The 22,590-nt window shown below is 37.4% G+C and overlaps 1 protein-coding gene across 2 annotated transcripts in view; it reads right to left on the bottom strand.

Moving 5' to 3' along the window:
- EED (embryonic ectoderm development) overlaps positions 1-21,106 on the bottom strand; it is a 31,101-nt gene extending 9,995 nt beyond the window's left edge. Inside the window, exons 1-9 of one of the 2 annotated variants that reach the window (XM_039217028.1) lie at positions 20,495-21,106; positions 15,415-15,567; positions 13,192-13,284; positions 9,118-9,183; positions 7,973-8,098; positions 7,226-7,307; positions 4,754-4,845; positions 2,790-2,923; positions 395-500 (exon numbers count right to left, since the gene is read on the bottom strand). In XM_039217028.1, coding sequence (XP_039072959.1) covers positions 395-500; positions 2,790-2,923; positions 4,754-4,845; positions 7,226-7,307; positions 7,973-8,098; positions 9,118-9,183; positions 13,192-13,284; positions 15,415-15,567; positions 20,495-20,608 — 966 coding nt within the window. In that variant the 5' untranslated portion in view covers positions 20,609-21,106. The remainder of the gene's footprint in view (positions 1-394; positions 501-2,789; positions 2,924-4,753; positions 4,846-7,225; positions 7,308-7,972; positions 8,099-9,117; positions 9,184-13,191; positions 13,285-15,414; positions 15,568-20,494) is intronic. The other variant, XM_039217029.1, reaches the window with a different exon arrangement.
- Positions 21,107-22,590: the final 1,484 nt, after the last annotated feature.

Raw genomic sequence — 22,590 nt, 5'->3', positions numbered from 1 at the left:
TAGAGATCAGGGCTTGACAAACTACAGCCCACAGCCAACCCCAGCTGTCTGTTTTTGTAAGTACAAATTTACCGAAATGGACACAAACATACCAAAAAAACCCACTACTGACTTTAGAAATTGGGTTATTTTATAATAACATCAGGTATCAGAGAAGAATATCATCTTAAAAGTTAATGTGTTTCCTGTTATTACAGCACAAGTTATAATAATTCATCAGGATGTCATATGCCTGAAAAGAGTTTCCAAATCTATGAGGCTCCGAGGGAAAAAAAAAAAAGGAATTTCCCATTTGCCATCCAATTTACCAAACTGAAAAAACTGTGCTGCCTGAAAAGTTCCCACTCACATAAACACAAACAACAGAAGTACAACTTAACACAAGTTAGCATACCTTGGAAAGTATCAAATCACCTAACCATCGCACACAATCGACATAATTCCTATGTATGTCTCTGGTGGAAAAGTCAGGAAAATGAATTTTCTGAGAAATAAATGGCCTGAAAGGGAAATGTCAAAAGTTATAAGAAAACAGGGTAGTAGAATCACATGAATTTTCACCTGCAGATTTATAAAACTTTAATAAATACAATACGCTATCTACTCAATCTTTTAAAGTTTAGCATCAACAGTCTATGAAAGTCAATTGTATCTAGATTATTTCAAAAGAACATCATCTTTCTAGAACAATGACACATCATTCCAAAGGCTGCTAAAGAGAAGATTAGATAAGAGTCCTGCCTTGAGGAACAATTTCTGAAAATGGTATCTGAAAGGAATCTGGCATTTCATAAGACTTTTCCTGTACTTATTTGGGAAAGTAAAACATACTTTTTTTTTTTTGCTTCAAGATGTCTGTGAGAAGACCACACACCACCAGTACTACCAGTTCTACAATTAAACGTATACCTAACATTTCTAATCTAGTAATTCAGTTTTAAACTGAAATAACTATAGAAGAATGATATGCCATGAATGAGTTACGTCTTGGGCAATTCAACATGTCCTTTCTACTTTTCCCTCATAGGCAAAAAAGGATGTTGGGTGGACTCCTCTCCTACATTCCTTCCAATTCTATTTCTGGGAGCTTTTCTTTATTAACACATTAAAATGTTATTCATGATCTGATATGAATTCTTAACTCTGCTATAATTATGTTCATTGCTTTTTAGCCAAATAAATATTATAATCTTTGCTTAAACCTCTTAAGACCAGCATAACTCAGTGTTACTTTCTGTAAACTGTGAACTATGGTTTCTGATTATTTCAGAGCTCTAGAAAATATAAAAACATAAATTTAATATTCTAACCCTTGGGGTTCTAAAAGGGAAATCTGAAAGGTGAACTAATTTTCACAGGCCACCGAGGTCTCACAAATGTTAGTGCGTTGAAATATTTGTTGCTGATTATCAATTTAACAGATAACCTATTATACTCTGGTTTGATAACCAGAAAGTAAATGCTAGCTAGCTCTTTGTTAAAACAAAAGTGCCAACTCATTTAACATATGCCGATTTATGACAGTTATAGTGAAAGTGCTAACAGCCTGATCAGATTCTGAAAAGACAGGTACTGAGTTCAAGAAATGAAGCATTTCAGGGGCGCCTGGGTGGCTCAAGTCTGTTCAGTGTCTGACTTGAGCTCGGGTCTGATCTTGGGATTCATGGGTTTGAGCTCTCCATTGGATTCTGTGCTGACAGCTCAGAGCCTGGAGCCTGCTCTGGATTCTGTGTCTCTCTCTTACTCTGCTTCTCCCCTGCTTGGCACTCTCTCTCTCAAAATTGAACATTAAAAAAAATTTAGGAATTTAAGCATTTCAAAAACAGATTTGAATTGAAGCATTTCAGAAATAAATTTTTCGAAAAGAAAAAACAGAGGATCGCCTGGCTGGTTCAATGGGCGGAGTGTGTGTGTGTCTCTCTTTTTTTTTAAATTTTTTTTTCTTTCTTTTTTTTCTTAATGTTTTATTTATTTCTGAGAGAGACAGAGAGACAGAAAGAACAGGGGAGGGTCAGAGAGAGAGGGAGACACAGAATCTGAAGCAGGCTCTAGGCTCTGAGTTACTGTCAGCACAGAGACGGACACAGGGCTCAAACCCACGAACAGTGAGATTATGACTTGAGCAGAAGACGGAACCTTAACCGACTGAGCCACCCATGCGCCCTGCAGACTGTGTCTCTTGATTTCGGGGTGTAGGTTTAAGACCCATGTTGGAGGGTATAGAGATTATATTTAAAATAAAAATGTTTGTATATATTAAGAAAACTGCCAACTCATAATCCCATTAAGCAGCTTCCTGCTTTCGAATTTTATCCATTTAAAAAAAGGATAATCATTTAATGGACAGATTTATGTTACCTTGAATCAAAGCCAAGAAACTCACTTAAAAAAATCAAGATTTACTGTCTTGATGTAAAATTTAGTGTTGACAAATAATATGAGTAACATTATTCAGAAGGTCTTTACCCCACAGCTAGTTTAAGCAGCTTAACATCATTATAATATAAAAAGCCAAGCATATGCATACCTAAATAAGTGAAACATGCTCCTAAATTGAGAAGAAAACACAATTTAAAGGGGACTTTGAAAGATGAGCTACAAACAGACAAAAAAAAGCAAAGCGCTTCCATTTAAAATTAGTAAATTTTATGGGATGTAAATTGTACCTCAAAGTTATTAAAAAGGGCTCTAAACTCAATCTTAGGGGATTATGTTATGGTTTGGATAAAGTAAAACACATCGTCATCCACCAGCATGAAATAAATCATTTTAAATAGGACAATTTTTACCTGTTAGTTTTATTTGGATTATAATCATAAGATTCTTTAATTGCATTCATCATTCTCTTTGAATTGATCCTCCAAAGTTTAAGAGAGTGATCCATACCACAGGACATTATTTTTTCACCCAAAAGATCATAATCCTGTATGTAAAACAAAAAAGCTGATATAATATTGCCCAGACTATCCAACTGTCATCTGATGTACCAGTGAACTGTATTTCAAGTAACAAACATTTCTGAGTTTCATCTATGTAGCCTGTAAATAAGAGCTGTTACTGCTTTCAAGATGTAATTTTAACTGATTTGTCACCACCGCATATATGAGCTTATATAAATCAAGAAAATAAATTGTTTGAATTTTGTTTTATCTATTCAATTATCTTTAAATATTACCTTTGCTTGATTGTGAAGGTAAATAGAATGTTGAGGGAAAGTAATTATTCTATGATGCAAAGACCTGAGTAAGTTTGTTTTGTCTATTAAACAATGAAACTGACAGCTGTACATGAAACTATACAATGAGTCTTAAAACATCGGAAATTTTGCTTTATCTGTATATCTACATCAAAACACTACAGTTACATTGGTTTTAAGTTCACTTTTAAAGAAAAAAGGTCTAAGAAAAGGAAATAACATATTTTAACTTTCTCATTTGCTATCTACTAATTGTTAAGACGGCTAACAGATCATCCATTATAACAACCTTATTCACCTTATTTCATAAAACAGGCACAGAGATGCGCTTAAATTTAGTACGTGATTCATGTCAAAGAAAATCTCACACATGAATCTTTCTAGTAAGGGAACTCTTTCTGTATTATGCTCTCATTTTAAGAAATAACAGGAGAAGGGCACCTGGCTGGCTCAGAGCATGCAACTCTGATCTTGGAGTTGTGAGTTCGAGCCGCATACTTGGTGCAGACTACTTAAAAACAGAATCTTTAGGAAAAAAAAAAAAAAAAAGACCATTGAAGAGTTCTATTTATGGAGAAAGACATCTTCCTTATTAATCTAGGTATTTATCTTAATTTAATCTTCGAAGTGATCATGAACACAGTTTTACAAGATCCTAGAGCTTTAGGTTTGGTGTTTACTGAATTCAGAAGTCTGGTTGCTTCTACTTCTAATTACCTCACTGTCAACAGCACCAAGACACCCTTAGAGCCAGTAGCTCTTATTTATTATTCTTAAAAAAGGATGGTAGTCATGGCTCTTCAGACAGAGAAGACCAGACGGGAGAGTGCTGCTGCAACTTCTAGAATCTCCAAGGTGACAAGGTAGCTGAAGGGTAGGTATGATTCTCTCAAGAGCATACACATGCCAACTACAGGACTAGTCAGTACTTCCAATTAACATGCTACCTGCTTCCAAACACCATCCCCTTTCCATCATTTCCTAACATACTGAAGGGTTGTCAAACCACTAAATAAGCCATAAATGGAACATACGTAAAGCTAAAATAATGTAAAATTGTGAAAATACTAGCATCTCATTAAAGCGGGTCAACAGATTATAATACATAAAGATTACATGACATCAAAGAGTTACCTAAAACTCAGTTTAAATATAATGAAACGGTTTCCTAAAAATGGGTCTTATATTTCAACCTCAAATAAATGATGAAAGTTGATCTCAATTGCTAACTAGCTTAACTTTTTTCTTTAATGCCTGAGAAACAGCAGAACAAAAGTTAGCTTGGTGATTTCTGAGTGAGCAAGTTCAAGGTATTCTTTCATGGGAATCCAGGTACTGGTATAAAGTGCAAGAGTACAGATGAAACGCAAAGAGCCTGACTCGCTTTATTCCTTCATCTTTCAGCGATAAACCTCGTGATACCACAAGCAAACGAAACGAGTGCCTGGCAGGCTATACAAAAACATATGCTTTCTTATATAAGGGTTCCACAGGGATTGTTCAGAGCTCTGTAGCTCTGCACACCTGAAAGTCACTGCCCTGCAGCTTTCAACTTACAGCACTTAGAACTTCATCTCTGTGCCCTTCTACGCCTCCAAATATTGCCACCAGAGTGTCTGTTTGGATATTCCATAATCGTAAAGCATGATCTAGTACAGACATAAAAAAAATTAAAATGGACTTTAGACATTTATTTACTCTGAACTTTCAAACCTCTTTAAAGAAATAAAAGTACAGAAATATGCACAGTGAGGATGTGGAATCCAATTATATAGCAACAAGATATTTATATCAACATGTAGAATTAAAAAAGGACGAGCTCAAAATCAAAAAAAAAATTTCTGTGGTCTTAAGATATATTTAGGTTATTTTACTCAAATAATTTCTTTTCAATAATATCCTGATTTGATGGAGTCATGCCCCTGACATAATATAACACTTAGGTATTTGACATAAATAAAGTTTATGTTATGTCACAGAACAAGATACTAAAGGTTTTCCCTCCAGAGAATCCACATTTAGCTGTTGAAGGGGACTGAGCAGATTTATGAGATTTCTACAGGAAACCCAAAATATGATTAAAAACTAAACATATCACAACATACTTTTATAGGATTAGACCTCTTAGAAATATAAACTATAATTTGAGTTATCTCATCCACTAAACATTAGCAACAAAATACACAGCAACATTAATATAAAAATGACTGTACAACTTGAAATCTGGGAAGGCCCACACTGTACATGACTAATAACCTATTCCATAGGGAACACTAAAAGGTGGTAATAAATTATGTTTACTAGTGACAATTAACATTGCTATAAAAAATTATTTCTTGATTCCAATTATGTAGTTTTTTTTTGTTTTTTTTTTTTAAATATTTTTTTATTTATTTCTAGGAGAGAGACAGTGTAAGCAGGGGAGGGTCAGAGAGAGAGGGAGACACAGACTCTGAAACAGGCTCCAGGCTCTGAGCTGGCAGTCAGCACGGAGCCCGACGCGGGGCTCGAACCCACGAACCGCGAGATCATGACCCAAGCGAAAGTCGGATGCTCAACCGACTAAGCCACCCAGGCGCCCCCCAATTATGTACAGTTTTTGTATGGACATTTGTTTTCATTTCTCTTGTCCACATACACACACAGAAATGGTATTTCTATTTCTGACTTTTTGGGAAACTTCTAGACTGTTTGTTAAGGTGGGTATGTTTTACGCTCCCACCAGCAATGTATGGGGGGGTTCAAACTTCTCTATATTCTAGTCAACATGGTATGTTTTTCTGATTATAGTCCTCCTACTAGGTATGAAGTGGTGTCACTGTGGTTTTGATCTGTATGATCCTGAGCACCTTTTCATGTGCTTACTGGACAACTGTGTATATTCTTTAAAAGAGGTCTTTAAAAATGGTCAAAACCTTTGACCATTCTTTTAAGGGTTGTATTCATTACTGAACTGTAAGAGCTCTTTATACAAATCCCTTATTAGATATGAAATTTGGAAAATATTTTCTCATATTCTGTAGATTATTTTGCACATTGGGGGAAGAGCTGGGTTAAAAAAGTTGTGATATTTAGAAACAAGTGTAGCATTATGACCTAGATCATCTTTAAAGAAATACCTGGGCCCACCTACTATTATCGGAAGAAAGTTGTCAGCTCTTCTTAGGTGTCGATTTCTAAACCTAAGTCTTGATGGTCAAAGAAAAATCACAGTGAAACATTTTCACGTAAGAGTTTTGATTTGAGGACATCTGTTACTATAAGCAGATGGGGGAGTGGAGGTTACAAGTTTGATAAGCCTTTATTTGTTGACAGCCTTTAAAAAGAATAAATTTGAGTAGAATGATAATGTAGAAGTAAAAGGAAAAAAGGCAATCAAGAACAGAATGCAGAAATAAGAACGAGCCAGCTCATTTCAGAGAGCTCAAAAACGATGTAAACGCCTGAATGAAACCCCAATAAACTTACAGTGCCAATACAGGCATAAAGAGCAAGGGAAGGCTTTCTCTTGATAAGTATGGGAAATATTTCAAAGAGCTTATGTTGGAGACTTTAGCATTTTAAGGAAGTCTATTAGAGGATTGTTTACAACACAGAAATTTGATGTCCACAGGGAAAAACAATTTTCAGATGCTATTTTCTTACTTCATGACTGGTCAGAGTAAGACGATTTGCAACACTTAAAAATTCTGAAAACTGTCTTAATTTTGGTGTTCTGCCACTAAAATGAATAAAGTTTAGTAAAATAATTCAACTGAGGATGGATGATCATAATGCACAGGAAGGGTAACACATAATCTTCAGTACCAATTATTTCATTTATGTCTGATGTTAACAGTGTATTTCATGGTCCTTTTAACCAATTCTTGGACTGGCAATGCTAATAAAGCCTAGGATTTTTCTACTAAAACATGTTTTATAAATTCCTTTTAAGTTCTGCCTTTTTTTTTTTTAACCTAAAAACTCTGTCCCTTAAAAAAAAAGTCATTCCCAAATAAAGAGAACTAAAGAAATATGTGCTTCTCTTACCTTTGCTTACTGACAGGAGGAGATTTGGATCTCTTGGGTGGAATTTCAGCTCATTGATAGCATTTCCATGGCCAACATAATGCTACAACAAATTTATAACATTCAACTGTCATATTAAATCAATAAATTCTCTCATTAATTTTAAGAGAATGGAAAAATAGTTTCACTTAAAATAATGGTTCTCAACCCTGGCTACATTAAAATCCCCTGTCAAAGTTAAACAAACAAACAAACAAAAAAAGATGCTCAAGTTCTACCTGCAGGTATTTGGATTATACTGAATTAGCTAAGGCCCAAGAAAGGATCTAAAAGATTCTCAGGTGATTCTAATGTGCCCCAGGGTTTAAATAAACTTATTTTAAAGAGATGTGCAAAAATTCTCTCAGTATCAAATTCCCAGAGTTCACCTTTTGGCTCTTTACAAGGTGCCCTTGACTCTTTATTTGTAATTAAAATGTTTGGAAAAGACTTACTCTTCCACTATAGTTCATTAGAGCCTCTCAGGATAAAGCAAGGCAGGAGGAAAATTATTCTATTTTTTAAAAATTGCAAATAAAAACTTCCTGCTAATTCCTTAATCTGTATTATCTAAATGTGACAAAGGTCTCAAAAGATTTGTCTAAAGGAAACAAAAAGGAAACCACAAATCAAATTAGAAATTGTACAGACACGGATTCCACTAGTTTTAAATGAAAAAAGTGTGCATTCCAAAAAGGGCAGATCTACAATGTATCCAAAAAAACCCACCTTTATGCACTGCATGGTTATGGGATTAATTATCCTAATTATGCCTCTAGATCCAGCAACAGCCAGCAAAGGATGGCTTGTATTGCTATCATACGTCCACGCACAAGTGTAAAAGTTTTCATCAGCCTAAGAAACGCCAGTTAAGAAATAGAATTTGTTTTTGAAAAGTAAGCACGTCAGTGATTCTAGTATAGTACAAGGCAGCCTCCAAAGAAATGCTCAAGCTTGTACAAGCCAGACCTTCCACTCAATTGGATTACTATTTCGAGATGCCTTCACTCAACTGTCATTTGATAGCAGCCATGAACAATATGCAAATGAATGGGTATCCTTGTGTCCCAGGAAAACTTGATTTACACAAACATGTAGCTCGCCCCATAGGCTGTAACTTGCTGACACTTGTTTTAGCCCAGTACTTCTGACTATGCATCTCTAGACAAAGATCAGGAACTATTCAGTTTTCCACCTTTTCCTGTGAATCTTTCCCAATATGGCTACCGATCAGTTCTTTCCATAGAAATGATGGAAGACTGAATATCCTTGCCTTTTCTTTTTTGCTACGTTTTTCAAATGGATCTTAAAAGAAACAGCTTTAACTGCCTAACCTTTTGGCTTTTTAAACCTTCCTTTTTCTTTCTGTATTCATATTTTGCAATACTGTATTTCCCAAACAAACTGCATGCTTATTTTTCCCCTATAGGCTTTGGGGTTCAAATACTTGGCATGACTGCCAGTCACGGCACAGCTCCTGATCAACCGAAATTCATGAAGATAACTACCCTGACATGACAGAACTCTATGTAAGGTCAAAGAAACAGGAGGTTTTAGCTACGCTCTTGCTATCATTTTCTATTACTGGATTTCTACCCGATCTTCACCAAAAGAACGAGAAGCAATCTATTACTGGATTTCCAATGCTTACCTCCAGCCATCTCCCCCACCTCCCTCATATCCACTTTAAAATGCAATTCTAGGAATCAGGAAAATTAAACTAAATACAAGGACTCTCTTGTGATAGTAAAGGAAGAGCACTGGTTAAAGAAAGGATCAAGTTCAACTTTAGGGAACTAATTAATTTAGAAAAGTTTTGGTGTACTTATTGAAACTCCTTTAGTCAAAAATAGTAGAAACCCAAGAAAGGATACATCAGCATCCACGTAAGACTGCAACAACCGGATTTCTCCTTGTGAGTGACATTCATATAAGGTAACCTAATAAAAACAAAAATACGGTAAATTTCATCTCAAATACAGAAATATACTTTCTTCACCTGTGAAACATTTTAGTCACAAATGTGCCTTAAAGACACTACAGAAACTTCTCTAGGGGTGCCTGGATGGCTTTCAAATAGCTTCTTTAGTGGTGCATGGGTGGCTCAGTTTGTTAAGCATCCGACTTTGGGTTCGGTCATGATCTTGCAGTTCGTGAGTTCAAGCCCCACACTAGGCAGGCTGTGCTGACAGCTCAGAGCCTGAAGCCTACTTCAGATTCTCCCTCTCCCTCTGCCCCTCCCCTGCTCACTCTGTGAGTCTCTGTCTCAAAAATAAACATACATTAAAAAATAATAATAATAAAATAATAGCTTCTTTAAACTTATGGAAATCATTATAAAAATTTTTTAATGGTTATTTATTTTGGAGAGAAAGAGACACAGAGTGTGAGTGGGGGAGGGTCAGAGAGACAGGGAGACACAGAATCTGAAGCAGGATCCAGGCTCTGAGCTGTCATCACAGAGCGTGATGCGGGGCTTGATCCCATGTACTGTGAGATCATGACCTGACCCGAAGTCGGCCACTTAGCTGACTGGGCCACCCAGGCTCCCCAAAAAGTCATTACAAAGACTAATGTATTACATAATTTTCTGAGTATATTAGAAATTGTAGTAATAACAATGGTATATATTTCTAAGGTTTTAAATTTAGATCTCATTCATCATCTAACTGCACCAGCTCTTCACAATGAATATAGTTGGGGGCACACAGGTGGCTTAGTCAGTTAACCGTCTGACTCTTGATTCTGGCTCAGGCTCAGGTCATATCATGGTTCCTGGGTTCAAGCTCCATGCTGAGTGTGGAGCTTGCCTGGGATTCTCTCTCTCTCTCTCTCTCAAGAAATAAACTTTAAAAAACAAAAACAAAAGTAAACACCTCTAAGTAAGGGTGTGGTTTATCATCTTTTAATTAAGTTCTTCAAGTCTTGGGTAGTTCAAGAATATTTACATATTAATTACATATATGAAAGTCTACAATTTGCCTAATAATGTTTTTCTCATGGGCTTGGCTCATCAAATATTACCCTCATTTTTAAAAAAAATCTGTATTTTTGAGAGAGTATGAGCACAAGTAGAGAGAAGGCAGACAGAGAGGGAGACAGAGGATCCGTGTTGACAGCTGAGAGCCCAATATGAGGCTTGAACCCCAACTGTGAGATCATGACCTGAGCTGAAGTCATATGCTTAACCAACTAAGAAATCCACGGGCCCCTAACTTTCTGATGTATGGGAGTCCTTTTCATTTGCCATATATTCTAAGATTAATACTATCTGCATAATATACAATTAAACTGTAATAAATTTCTTTTCATATTCTATACCTCATAGTCATGTAGCAATAACTTATTAATTTTAATAGAAATACATAAGAACTGGGGGTGTCTGAGTGTCTCAGTCGGTTAAGCATCCAACTTCAGCTCAGGTCATGCTCTCGTGGTCCATGGGTTCGAGCCCCACATTGGGCTCTGTGCTGACAGCTCAGAGCCTGGAGCCTGCTGTCCCTCCCCAGCGTGCCCTTTTTCCCTTTTCCTCAAAAATAAACATTAAAAAAAATAAAAAAGAAATATAAGAAGTCTATAAATCATCTATCACTATTAAGTTAATAAAAACTACATTAATATTCTAAAAAATATTTCTTATATGACTGCAAAACTAGGTTGTATCCCAGATTCTTTTTTTCTTTTTAAAGAAGTCCAAACAGCAGAATTTTTTATAATTCAATATACTATGTAATGGCCTTTAATGTCATTTAAGTGTTTATTTTGAATGAGAGATTAATTGTGAGTGGGAGAGGCGTAGCGAGAGAGGGAAAGAAACAAAATCCCAGGAAGGCTCCCACACTGTCAGTACACAGCCTGAAACGAGGATCAATCTCCTGACAGGGGCTAGACTCATGACCAGAGCTCAATTTCAGGACCATGAGATCATGACATGAGCTGAAAGCAAGAGCTGGATGATCAAGAAACTGAGCCACCCAGGCGCACCCCCCTTCAACGTCATTTTAAATGATAATAGGGATACTTTTTGTTAGAATGCATGGAATATTTAAATAAGCATACTGGAGCACAAATTATACTAATTTTCATATTACCATGGCCAAGTTAATGAAGTATGATCTTAGGTTTACAGTGATGTCTTACAGAAGATTCAAGCTAATCAATATAATAGGTTCCCAACTAGGAAAAATAACCTTAATCTTTTCTTGAAACTTTATCACTTTGCCCACAAATTTTTTTTATCAACGAATTTAGGAACCAGACAACTACAGGCAGGCTACAGATTACAAACTACATTTGGCTAAACAAAAAAAACCCCTGCTAGCCCACATTATCAACTGTAGTAGCTGAGTTTCAACAACCTAATAAAGCACGAGAGACTTAATGTAATTAAACCTTCCTTAAAGGAAGTTTTCCAGGAAATTAGCTAAAGCTAAATTTTACTTTTTAGAAAACAGGTATCTAGAAAAAAGGATCTAGCCCAGAATAGATGCATATGCATTCATATGAATCGGAAATATAGCGACATTTGAAAAATATCACGAAGATGACAGTCCCTTGTGACGAACTTAACTTTGAGGACCGGATGCCGACACTAAGAAACAAAAAATATAGAAAATAGTGTGCATTAAAATCATAGTCTTTTAGGGGTGCCTGGCTGGCTCAGTCGGCTAAGCTTCCGACTTCGGCTCAGGTTATGATCTCATGGTTCATGGGTTCGAGCACCCTGCATCAGGCTCTGTGCTGACAGCTAGCTCAGAGCCTGGAGCCTGCTTCAGATTTTCTATCTCCCTCTCTCTCTCTGACCCTCCACTGTTCATGCTGTCTCTCTCTCAGAGAGAAATAAAAACACTTAAAAAATTTTTTGAAAAAAAAAAAAAAAAAAAAAAAACATGTTCTTTTATTACCTAAGCTTAGCACAATTACTTAAGAACCATAAAATTTTATTGCACTCAAAGTAACAAAGTATGGGACATCTCTCAAATTCACTCCTCTTCACCTCTTGGGCTAAAGGCAGGGCAAGTGACTTGTATTTGTTATCCACCTATATCCAATTGGTCTATTTCCTCTGTTTTTCTTTTTCCAAATACAACAATAACTTTCTACGTCATTCCTCATAACTCCTAGTACAGAATGAACGGACACCCAGAATGTTAGCTGATACAAACTTAAAAGGACGATTTTTCCTTGAGGTGTTTCAATTTAATAAGAAACTCCAGAGACTCCCTGGAAAGCACTAACGAATCTTCCTGTTCTGTATTTATTTAAAAGTAAATAGAGTAATAAATTGCTATACACCAGTTGAGCCCCTGGCTTAACTGAAAAGTTAAATAATGGTTTATGTTAAAATGTGCCAGCATGCTTCTTCCATACATTTCTTCAGTTCAAGATACTTTTTGGCTTCCTTAAATAAAAAAATCTAACATAGATGTTTACTGACAATAGTTAAAATACTTTCAGTAACTATTATATAAATCCACTGGATTTATGCTTTGCATTTACAAAGAGCCACTAATTAGCTTATTTTCAAAAAACTACAGACTTTGGGGTCTCTCTCTCTCGCAAAAATAAGTAAACATTAAAAAAAAAGTATGTAAAAAAAGAAACTACAGACTCTGTATCTTAAATGATAAACTACCTAAATCACGTCCAAATACAGGAGTCAATTCTTTCAGCCATGCAAAACAAAATATTTATGATGACAAAATATACACAGAAATCTGTTTCAGGAGCAATTAGGAATACATGAAATAAAGACGGATTTTCAGTCATGAATACTAGTTTTAACAATGTTAGCGAGTTTTCACAACTAGAATGCTTCACTTTTACATAAAGGAATAGTGTCAAATCAGCTATGCCAAATTTACTTCAAAATCATTATACTTTAATATTATATTAACACCAGAGTCTAATAATCAAGTCAAATGCCAAACACACCCCTGAACACTCACTCTGTTGCTTCCTACAGTTGCAAACACTAACGGATCTCCTTCTTTACTGTGCCAGTTAAACTGTACTCCAAACAATGGCTGATTATGATCTTCCTGTAAAATAATCATAAAGTAATAAAAATTACTATAATTCAGATACAAAAGAATGGTGAATGGACCATTTTCCCTTATACCTTCCCCCCCAATTCCCCAAAACGTAGGTTACTATGTAAGTCAGAGGTCAGATAACAAGCATTCATCTACGAATTAGTATGATTTGCCTTCTATTTTCTTAAACCCAATCATATTCTTATGAATCAAAATTAAACTGGGTTAATTACTGTAGATGCATTTTATCTCTTAAGACATAATTTATGTTTCTGAAATAGGACATAAACAAATATACTAAGAGTTAATATAGCTTCCCTAACACTCACTAATCTTTCTTAGGTTTAATTTTTCCCTTGTAAAGCAAAGCATATCAAACTCCATTCAAATCACTGCTTTCTAGGGGCACCTGGGTGGCTCAGTCGGTTAAGCATCCGCTCAGGTCACGATTTTGCGGTTCCTGGGTTCAAGCCCAACATCGGGCTCTGTGCTGACAGGTAGCTCAGAGCCTGGAGCCTGTTTCAGATTCTCTATGTCCCTGTCTCTCTGACCTTCCCTGGTCTCTCTTTCAGAAATAAATAAAACAAAACAAAACCAAGAACAAATCATTGCTTTCTATCATTCCTATAGAAACAATTTTAAATAATCTTGATTTTGGGTCCTAAACGAAAAGCATCCCAACTAGTTTTATCATGAACAAGAATACTGGAACACTGGGGATCCAGGGAGACAATGGACTGTAACTTCAGTTACCAGGGGGCTATAAGTAGGTGCATAAAAAACAAATACAGTTGACCCTTGAACAACACAGGTTTGAACAGTACAGGTCCACTTAAACACAAATTTTCTGGATAACAACTGTACTGCAAACATATTTTCTAAGCCCTGTGATTTTCTTACTAACATTTTTTCTCTAGCTTACTTTACTGTAAGAATACAGCGTATAATGCATATAACATACAAAATACATGTTAATCGACTTTATGTTATTGGTAAGGTCAAACAATAGCCAATGTTATTGGTAAAGTATGTTACATACTTTTCTTCACAAAAATTATCTTTCAGTCTTAGAATTTTACTGGCCATCTCCTGGCACCGTAGATTAACTTTCCTGGCATTAACATTAATTCACTTTTAGAGTATTAACAACTTTCATTTCTTATCCTCTGAAAAGCCACAGATTTAGGCTTCTGAAATATTTAATCAAATTATTTAAACAGCTAAAACCAACATCCTTCATATACTATCTAAAAACGGGTTACAGAAATTAAATGTTAACACAAAACTATTCATGGACACTTCGCTTTTTTAAAAAAAACATTAAGATTAACTTCTCTCCTTTTAAGAGAGTATAATTTGACACACTGAGCCATGTATTTTGCTACACAGAGAAGAAAGTAATTTCCATATAACCATGGCCTCTTATGCCTTCCCAATACTGTACCTATTTACCTTCACATATTTAGAAAAAGATTCTAACTTACATCCATAAAAGATAATACAATGTATATTTGTGGCCAGTATGGAAAATTACTCCCAAATTTAAAACACAGAAAATGAATGATATGTAAAGGAAAACAATTTAATATCAATAATCCTTTTAATAAATAAAAATGCTTTTGAGGAAACAGCAATTTAACTCTAAAATCATGTCTTCCCAAACACTGAATATTCAAAAAGTTAATTTACACAATTTCCTCTGAAGACAGTTTCAAATGACACAAATGACAAGAATTAAATATTTAAAACTTGCACAGAAACATGTTTCAATTTATGCTGACTGAAAGTTAATGGGTCACATATAGTTCGTTTTACTAACAGGTATCAGGAAATGGCTTTATGTTTTTAAAATTTTAACAAAATATGAAGAATAATTATGCTAAAATCTTATACCTGAATACAAACAATAAAGAAAACTCTGTATGTAGTACTAGGTGAGACCCGTTTTAAATTAAAACAAAAAAAGCTAAAGAAATGGACTTTAATGTCTATGCTTCAAAAAAACAAAAAGACACAACTCTTCACAGTACTCTAATTTTAAACTTGACAAAGTACCTTGGGCATAAAATGTTTATCACTGAGAAATAATTCCGAAACCTAGGATTCAGCCCTCAGGATCTGTCTTTCTGCACATACCTTGAGACTATTTACACACTTGAAAGAATATTTGCATTTCTTTGACTTCCATTTGCCCTTCCCCCAACTTTTCCTTCCAGGAGCATTTGGTGTATTTGTAGGTGTATCAGGGCGTTCAGTGTTTGTACCACTTTCAATACTGACAGCATCATCCTGTAAATAGGAAATTAGGAAAAATTACGCAAAACAGCAGTACTGTGGCACCAAATGACTGTGCTGGGTAGCTGCTGATTGACCTAAAAGCAGTAATTAATAAATTCTGTCGGAAATGCAAAACCTTATTCCTGTCTCCAAATAAGGATTAAAAGGAAAACAGCACACGTTAGGATTTGTGGATTTCCGCATGACATTAAAAAAAAAAAAAGACAACTAATCAGAATAGTAAGAATATAATACTGCCTTTAAATAACAAAGCACTGGTCTATGCCAGCCACTTGAATACACTGGCTCATTCCATCTTTACAGCTTTTCACAGAAGGTACTGTTAGATAAGGAAGGTTGTTTACAGATGCTGGGATTCAAACCAAAGCCGTGACTCCTAAATCTGAATGAACTACACACAGGTCTTCCTAATTTATCTGACTGCTGCTCAGTTTGGAGCACAGGGCTCAGTGGCCCTTTGACGATGATGCAGTATTAGTGCCTCTTATTTTAGATGTAGTTTCTGAAATTCTTGGTATTCAAATTCCCCTTAATTATAACACAAGCCCCTCAGAATCTTTATAAAAGCCTACATATTCTGTGCTATTTACAAATGACATTTGCCTCACAGCTCTTATATAATAATGATACTTACATAGAATGCAGAACTCCAGAATCTCTCCATGACTAAAGTAAAATCCTTCCAAATGTAGAAATGACTGCAGGAAACCATGCAAATTCACTTAAAGTATACCCTATTTCCAGTCCACAAAATACATTCCTGGCCCTCAGATAATCTAAGATTTAACTACCCCCTCTGATTACATATTCCAGTAAATTCTTTTTATAAAGAGATTTATTGAAACCTACTGCCCTGGGCAACAGCTCCTAAATTCACTCCAGAGAAAGGCTTTTTGTGCAGGGTGCCTGTTAACATCTATTAGAACAAGGCTAGGAAACACTGCCTTAGGGGCTATTTCTAAATGATTGCTTCCTAAAGCTAGTGTTGTATTTACAGAAGGTTAAAAATTAACTGGAGTATCAAAGGTATATAAAAAATTCATACCACATAAATTCACCTAAAAACAGTATGGTATTATACAGTGGTTCTGGGGGTAGTTTTCAAAACTTCAAATGGTTCCTACCTTTTTAAAAAATACACTAATTATTCTGGAATATATTGATTAGGTTAGAATGAAAAGACTGGACAGATGGTACACAATAGGTGCTCAATATTTGAACTGTAATTTTAATGTAAATATAATCAGATAAAAAATGTAAAATTTTAAACTTCAGTTCCCAGGCTGAAATCACTGTTTCTATCTCTATTTCTCCCCCACTTCACAGTTTCACATAGTTAACATCTAGTGTAGAAAATAACCGTGTTTCAGTGGAAAACGAGGCAGTATCTATAGCACGTCTTTTCGTGTTATCAGATTCTAGCCCTCTTCATTGCCTTTAAACTTCACAACTCATTTTATATTGTGGGTCACTTACAGTCATGTAAATTGTCTCCAAAGGGAAAGGCTCAAAATGTCTTCCCTTTGACTCTGGAATAAACTGTCTCCATTTGCAATTTTACCTCTACATTCCTTTAGTGTATACTGTTTGACTTATGCTTGCCCAGTTCTCTCATGGAGGTAAAATAATATTTATGTTTCACTTACCTTTTTATTTAAATTGTCCTTTATCACTAGAGAAATAAAATTATAAAACTGACATTTATTCACCAGCTTCTTTACGTTCTGGCCTGAAATTAAACTGCTAATCAAGAAACCACACAGATCCCCGTTTTGTTTGAACTCTGACCACTTAACTTACCCGTCACCTCCAAAGGAAGAAAATCACGAGGAATCAATGGGAAATCAAGTCATAATGCTTTAATTTTATCTTCAAATTAAAAGCAAACCTTTGCTGAGTATCTGTTTGCAGAGTGATTTCCACCTTGGGCCTTCCTCAACATACAGAATGATGATAAGACACAACCATCTTCATTTGCCCAACAAGGAACCGAGGAGAGTGATCTTGTCCCTTCATCTTGCACAGGTTGCCTAAGCAAAGGATGTCTCCAGACTTAGCCTTCTGCGAGGCAACGGTTAGTACCCTGCTCGATGCTAAATACTCTGCATTCATAAGACCTTTAAAAATTCAATAAAATGGCATATATGTATACAATAAATTTGAAATATGTCCTTTCAATTCTTCGATTCACATTCAAGTAGTAATTGCTCAGGTAATAGTAACTCCAAAAACACCACATTCTTTCCTCACTAGCCTTTGGCCTTTTCTTCACTTTTCTTCCTTAAAGAGTTAAGACCACTGCCCCTGTTAGCTTTTTCTGAACTCCTTTTTCGACAGAGTTCTCTATGCTTTTCCTTATTGCTTCCCCCCTAATTTATGTGCTAGATCTGGGGTCCTTGGGTGGAATTTGGAGGCCCTCTAAACCTAAACGGCAAAACTAACCTGCTTAATTTTCACCATCTTTAACTGAAATTTAGCACCTGAAGGTAACATAACACGCTAATCCTACTCTAATAGCTGTGACTTTCGCATCACTGGAAATCAAGTATTTTTATACCATATGCCAGTAGTTTCAGATCTCAAAAAATTGCCTATGCTCATCATTACTACCAGACACCCTTCTATATCTAGTTACTTGATGTGTTAATAAAGAAGCACTTTGTTTTAACACTTATATTAAAGGACTTCGTTTATTTAAAAAAATCTTAAATTAGTCTTGGAAATGTTTTTATATTTTTATTATTTTGTAATCTTACACTGTATTGTATACATTTAAAATGTTTTCTCTGAGAGCGCCTCAGTGGCTCAGTTGGTTGAGCATATAACTTTGGCTCAGGTCATGATCTTGTGGTTTCTGAGTTTGAGACCCACGTTGGAGTCTAGGCTGATAGCTGGAGCCTGCTTGCATTCTGTGTCTCCCTCTCTCCCTGGTCCTCCCCTGCTCATTCATGCTCTCTCTCTCGCTCAAAAGTAAACGTTAAAAAAATTTAGAAAAATAAAATAAAATAATAAAATAAAATACAATGTTCTGAGAAGGCTACCCAGGACTCACTGAAGTGTTCCAAGGCACAAAAAGGTTTCAAGTTCCTACCCAAATCAGGGAGCCAAAACAGAGGCTTACTCCATTATTTGGTTCTGAACAGCTTTAGAATGCAAAGAACATATCCTTCTTAAGGGTCTACCAAAACACAAAAACAACTTTCAATTTATGTGGTCCTCTGAAAGGTGCCTCAATCTAGATTACTGACACTTTCATTACATTTCTGCTTATTTAGTATGTGCAAAGGCCAGAAGCAGAAGTCTTTGTGGTAACTAAAGAACACTTGTATAGTACTTATGGGGCAAGCACTCTTTCTATCACTATACCTGTATTATCTCCTTTAGTTCTCACACATACTCCTTGAGGTATAGGCCATTATTAATCCCATTTCTAAAAAACTGAGGACACCAGACCAAGTACCTTGCTCAAGGTCAGGCAACCAATGAGGAGTAGATTTGGGGATGTAAACCTAACATATGGATCCGATCTGTACTCCTAACCGCTTACCTAATCTGCCTAGAGAAACTTTCAAAAAGCAGAAATAAAACAGACTCCAAGGACTGGAATGCAGAGGGTCAACAATGTTAGAAGGCAATATAGAAGACGGAGACGCACAAACAGGAGACAGATTTAAAGTAACATTCAACACCCAAACTTTCCAGAAACTTCAAGTCGGAACTAACAATTCCCCAAACATCGTTCTTCTATCCGAAAAAGTAATGTTTTCCCACCTCTTTGGTGAAAATTTGGGACACCACACTGCGTCATACCTATGCTTCCAGTCGGTGACGTAATGATGTAGAATTTAGGAACTGGGTGTGTAACATAACGTTTATTCCTAAAACTAGCCAAATCGATGAGAAAACGAAGAATTGACATCACGGTCCGATAACACTTCAAAGATTTTTCAAGTATATTCAGATATTATTGACAGCTATTATGAAAAGGAGGTTCACACTTTGCAATAATAACTTCGCACTGTCAAGACACTTTACGGACCTTACTGCATATAAACTTAACATTAATGTCACCTTAGTTATTACTAGCGACTTACCTAATCAGTAAATGATTATGGAGATCCATTTCAGAGATTAAAAAACAGTCTGATTCGAAAACACTTTACCCATGCGAAGCCGCTGGCCCACACCTAAAGACATATGCCTTTACCACCGCTACCTAAAATCTTCCAGGTCGTCCCCTTTCTTTTAGGAAAAACTTTCAAAATAGTCCCCGACTCTGACTGCCTCACGGGTGGTTTCCCTCCCCGACTCGGAAGAGGGCCCTCTCGGTTCTGCTTCTCCGGAAGAAAAGCCGCCTGTCAGGCACACCCCATTCCCATCCACAGGAGGGGAGCAAACACAACTCCCACCTTGCCAAGAGCCACCCAAACCCCTGAAGTCCACGATCCGTCTACCCTCCCATCCGGAACAGCGTGTAAGGGTCGGAGGGTGACCCAATCCCTAAACTCCTTTTTTAAAAAGTCGCGAACACACTCTGGCTCCTCCTTCCAACTCTCTCAGGAGAGCCTCTAACTTGCCTTTGAAACTACTGGAATCTCAGCTCCGCACTCTCCCCAAATCTCCCAAACACCCCCCGACCACGCCACAGGATCTCCGAGCGGACCCTTTAGACCCTCCGCCCACCCCGCTCTGTCTGAAACCACCCTCCTTCGCCAAGTTTCCGCCTGCTCTCGGCCCCTGCTTAAAATCCCCAGAGAAGACAAGTTCGATTTTCTCCTCCACGCCCGCGTTTTCCCGAGGGTGACAATTCTCCCCCCGCCAAGCAGCCCGACCGCCCCCACCCCCGCACCGACGGCTTAAAAAGAATTTCGAACGTTCATTGCACAGTCCCGTCCACGCTGCTCTGGGCCGCACTCACATTCTCGTCTCCAGAGAGGTCCGGGTTGCTGTTCTCGTCGCTACTCAGCTTCTGCTTCTTGGCCGCAGGCATGTCTGTTCCCGCCGGCGCTGTCGACACTTCCCTCTCGGACATATTCCTCCGCCTCCCTCCAGGTTCCTGCCGCCGAGGGCGGGGCCTCCGCCACACCGCCGTCAAGCAAGCCCGGCCGGAGCCTGCCGCAAAGTTGCCACTGCCGCCGCCACCTCCACCGCTTCCCCCACTGTCGCAAACTGCGCCCAGCCGCCGAGGCGGGCGTGCGTGCGACCCCGCCACACTGCTGAAAAAGGGGCGCGCGTGCGCGCCCTCCCGCTCAGCTTCCTGGCTCTTTCCCTTTCCCTGCTCCCGTCTTGCCCTTTTCCCGCCGCTCTCCCGGCAGTTTGCACGGAGAGGTGAAGATCCGTTAGCTTTCGAGAGCAGTGTTTCCTACGTCCCCTTTCCCCAATTCCGCCTTGAAAAAGGAGAAACGGAACTCAAAAGGGATGACTCCTCAGCCCCTTCCTCCTTCCAAAGACGTTTCAGCCAGAATCGGCCCAATCCTTCGATCCCCAACCGGCTGCAAGGACTCGAAAGTCTGAAGAACGGAATAGACCACTGATGTTCCACGGGTTGGGGGAAGATACGAGAAGTCACCTCTTGCTTTAGCAGCATACGCCAAGTGTCCTTGATCTTGAAAAAGGAGAACAACACTCTCATGTTATTCATGGAACTGTTGAAGACCTAGCTTTTGGTTGTCACTGGGAGGTCGAAACCTGTAGAGCGCCTCGCACTTGTCCCCCCCATGTAGCGAATGGAAGTTACCGGCTATGAGGTGCGCATGCCCCGGGCCTATTCTCGCGCAGGCTTGTCTGGACCCGCCTACCCGGGCCCCCCCTCTTCGAAATCTTGTTTGCTGAACCAGGTAGTCTTCCACCGGGCTCCTGTAGTCCGGAATTGATTTCAAAGCACGAGAGACTCATTGTGTCTGGATGCGTCCTAAATTTTTGATGAATATTTATTCTGATGAATATTCATTTCAGTCAATGATTCTTATTACCCAATTAGTGCCAACTTTGGTTACGTTTAATTTAGGAATATCTTGAAATTATGATTCTAGACACCAACGAGTACAGCCTGCAGTGCTCTTTTTAACTGTTAAAAACATTATCAAGGCCTAAAAATAAGTAGTTATCTCCAACAGTGTATCAGATTGTGTCACTTAACAGACAAAATTTGGGGACACACCAGATAAAATTTTAGGGAAAGGCACACTAGCTGATGTATTTGACCAAAATGTCTGTCTCCACTGTCTGTGCTCTTAACGTGTGTCATATACATTGGTGAACCTTGTGGATTTGTTAGATGGTTCATTAAGTCACGTAATAAAATCAGCAGGAAAAGGAGGGCCACAACAAGAAACAAAAGTCAGACCCTCAACCCCCTTTTTGGTAGCTCTTAGTTGTGAGTACTTATCTTTCTGTGCCTCATTGTCCTCATCTATAAAAAGGAAATTGAAGGGAATGTGACACTTATTGAGCACCTACTTAATAGTACACATTTTTTTCTCTCAGAACTCATTACATCACCCAGTGGATAACCTGAATAGAGTGTCCCATCCATAAAAATTTTGTGTATTTGAATTATTTCTGTATGATGTCTTAAGAGAGAGAATATCAGTTTTATTATCTGCAGATTGCAAGTAAATTTTCCTTTTGGAAATGAGATTGATTAAAAGGAAGGTAAGCTAAGGCAAAGGGCAGAATAAAGTTTTTGCAGTGAAGATTCAGGAAAAATAAGCTGAAAAAATTTAAAGATCAGGTCTTAATAATAATAATTGCAGTCATTTGCTGAATTTTTCTAATGTTCCAGGCACTACTAATCACTTCTCAGTTTGTGAGTAAGAGATGAGACTTGCATGGAGTCAGCCACTGAGAAAGATGTGCTTTGGTGTGTCATTTTCATGGGCAGAGACAGACTTCCCCTGTCTGTCGAGGAGATGGGGAAATTTTGCTTTACAGTTAAAGAATAATCAACTGAAACGTTTCCAGTCCAAATTGTGTCTGGGATCAGTAGGAGCTGGGAAGTTGGAGTCAAATTCT

Source organism: Hyaena hyaena, unplaced genomic scaffold (genome assembly GCF_003009895.1).
Source record: "Hyaena hyaena isolate Hyena2069 unplaced genomic scaffold, ASM300989v1 scaffold_667, whole genome shotgun sequence".
Classification (NCBI taxonomy): Eukaryota; Metazoa; Chordata; class Mammalia; order Carnivora; family Hyaenidae; genus Hyaena; species Hyaena hyaena.
The sequence above is the reverse complement of the archived record's forward strand: the minus strand, read 5'-3'. Positions and strand labels throughout refer to the sequence as shown.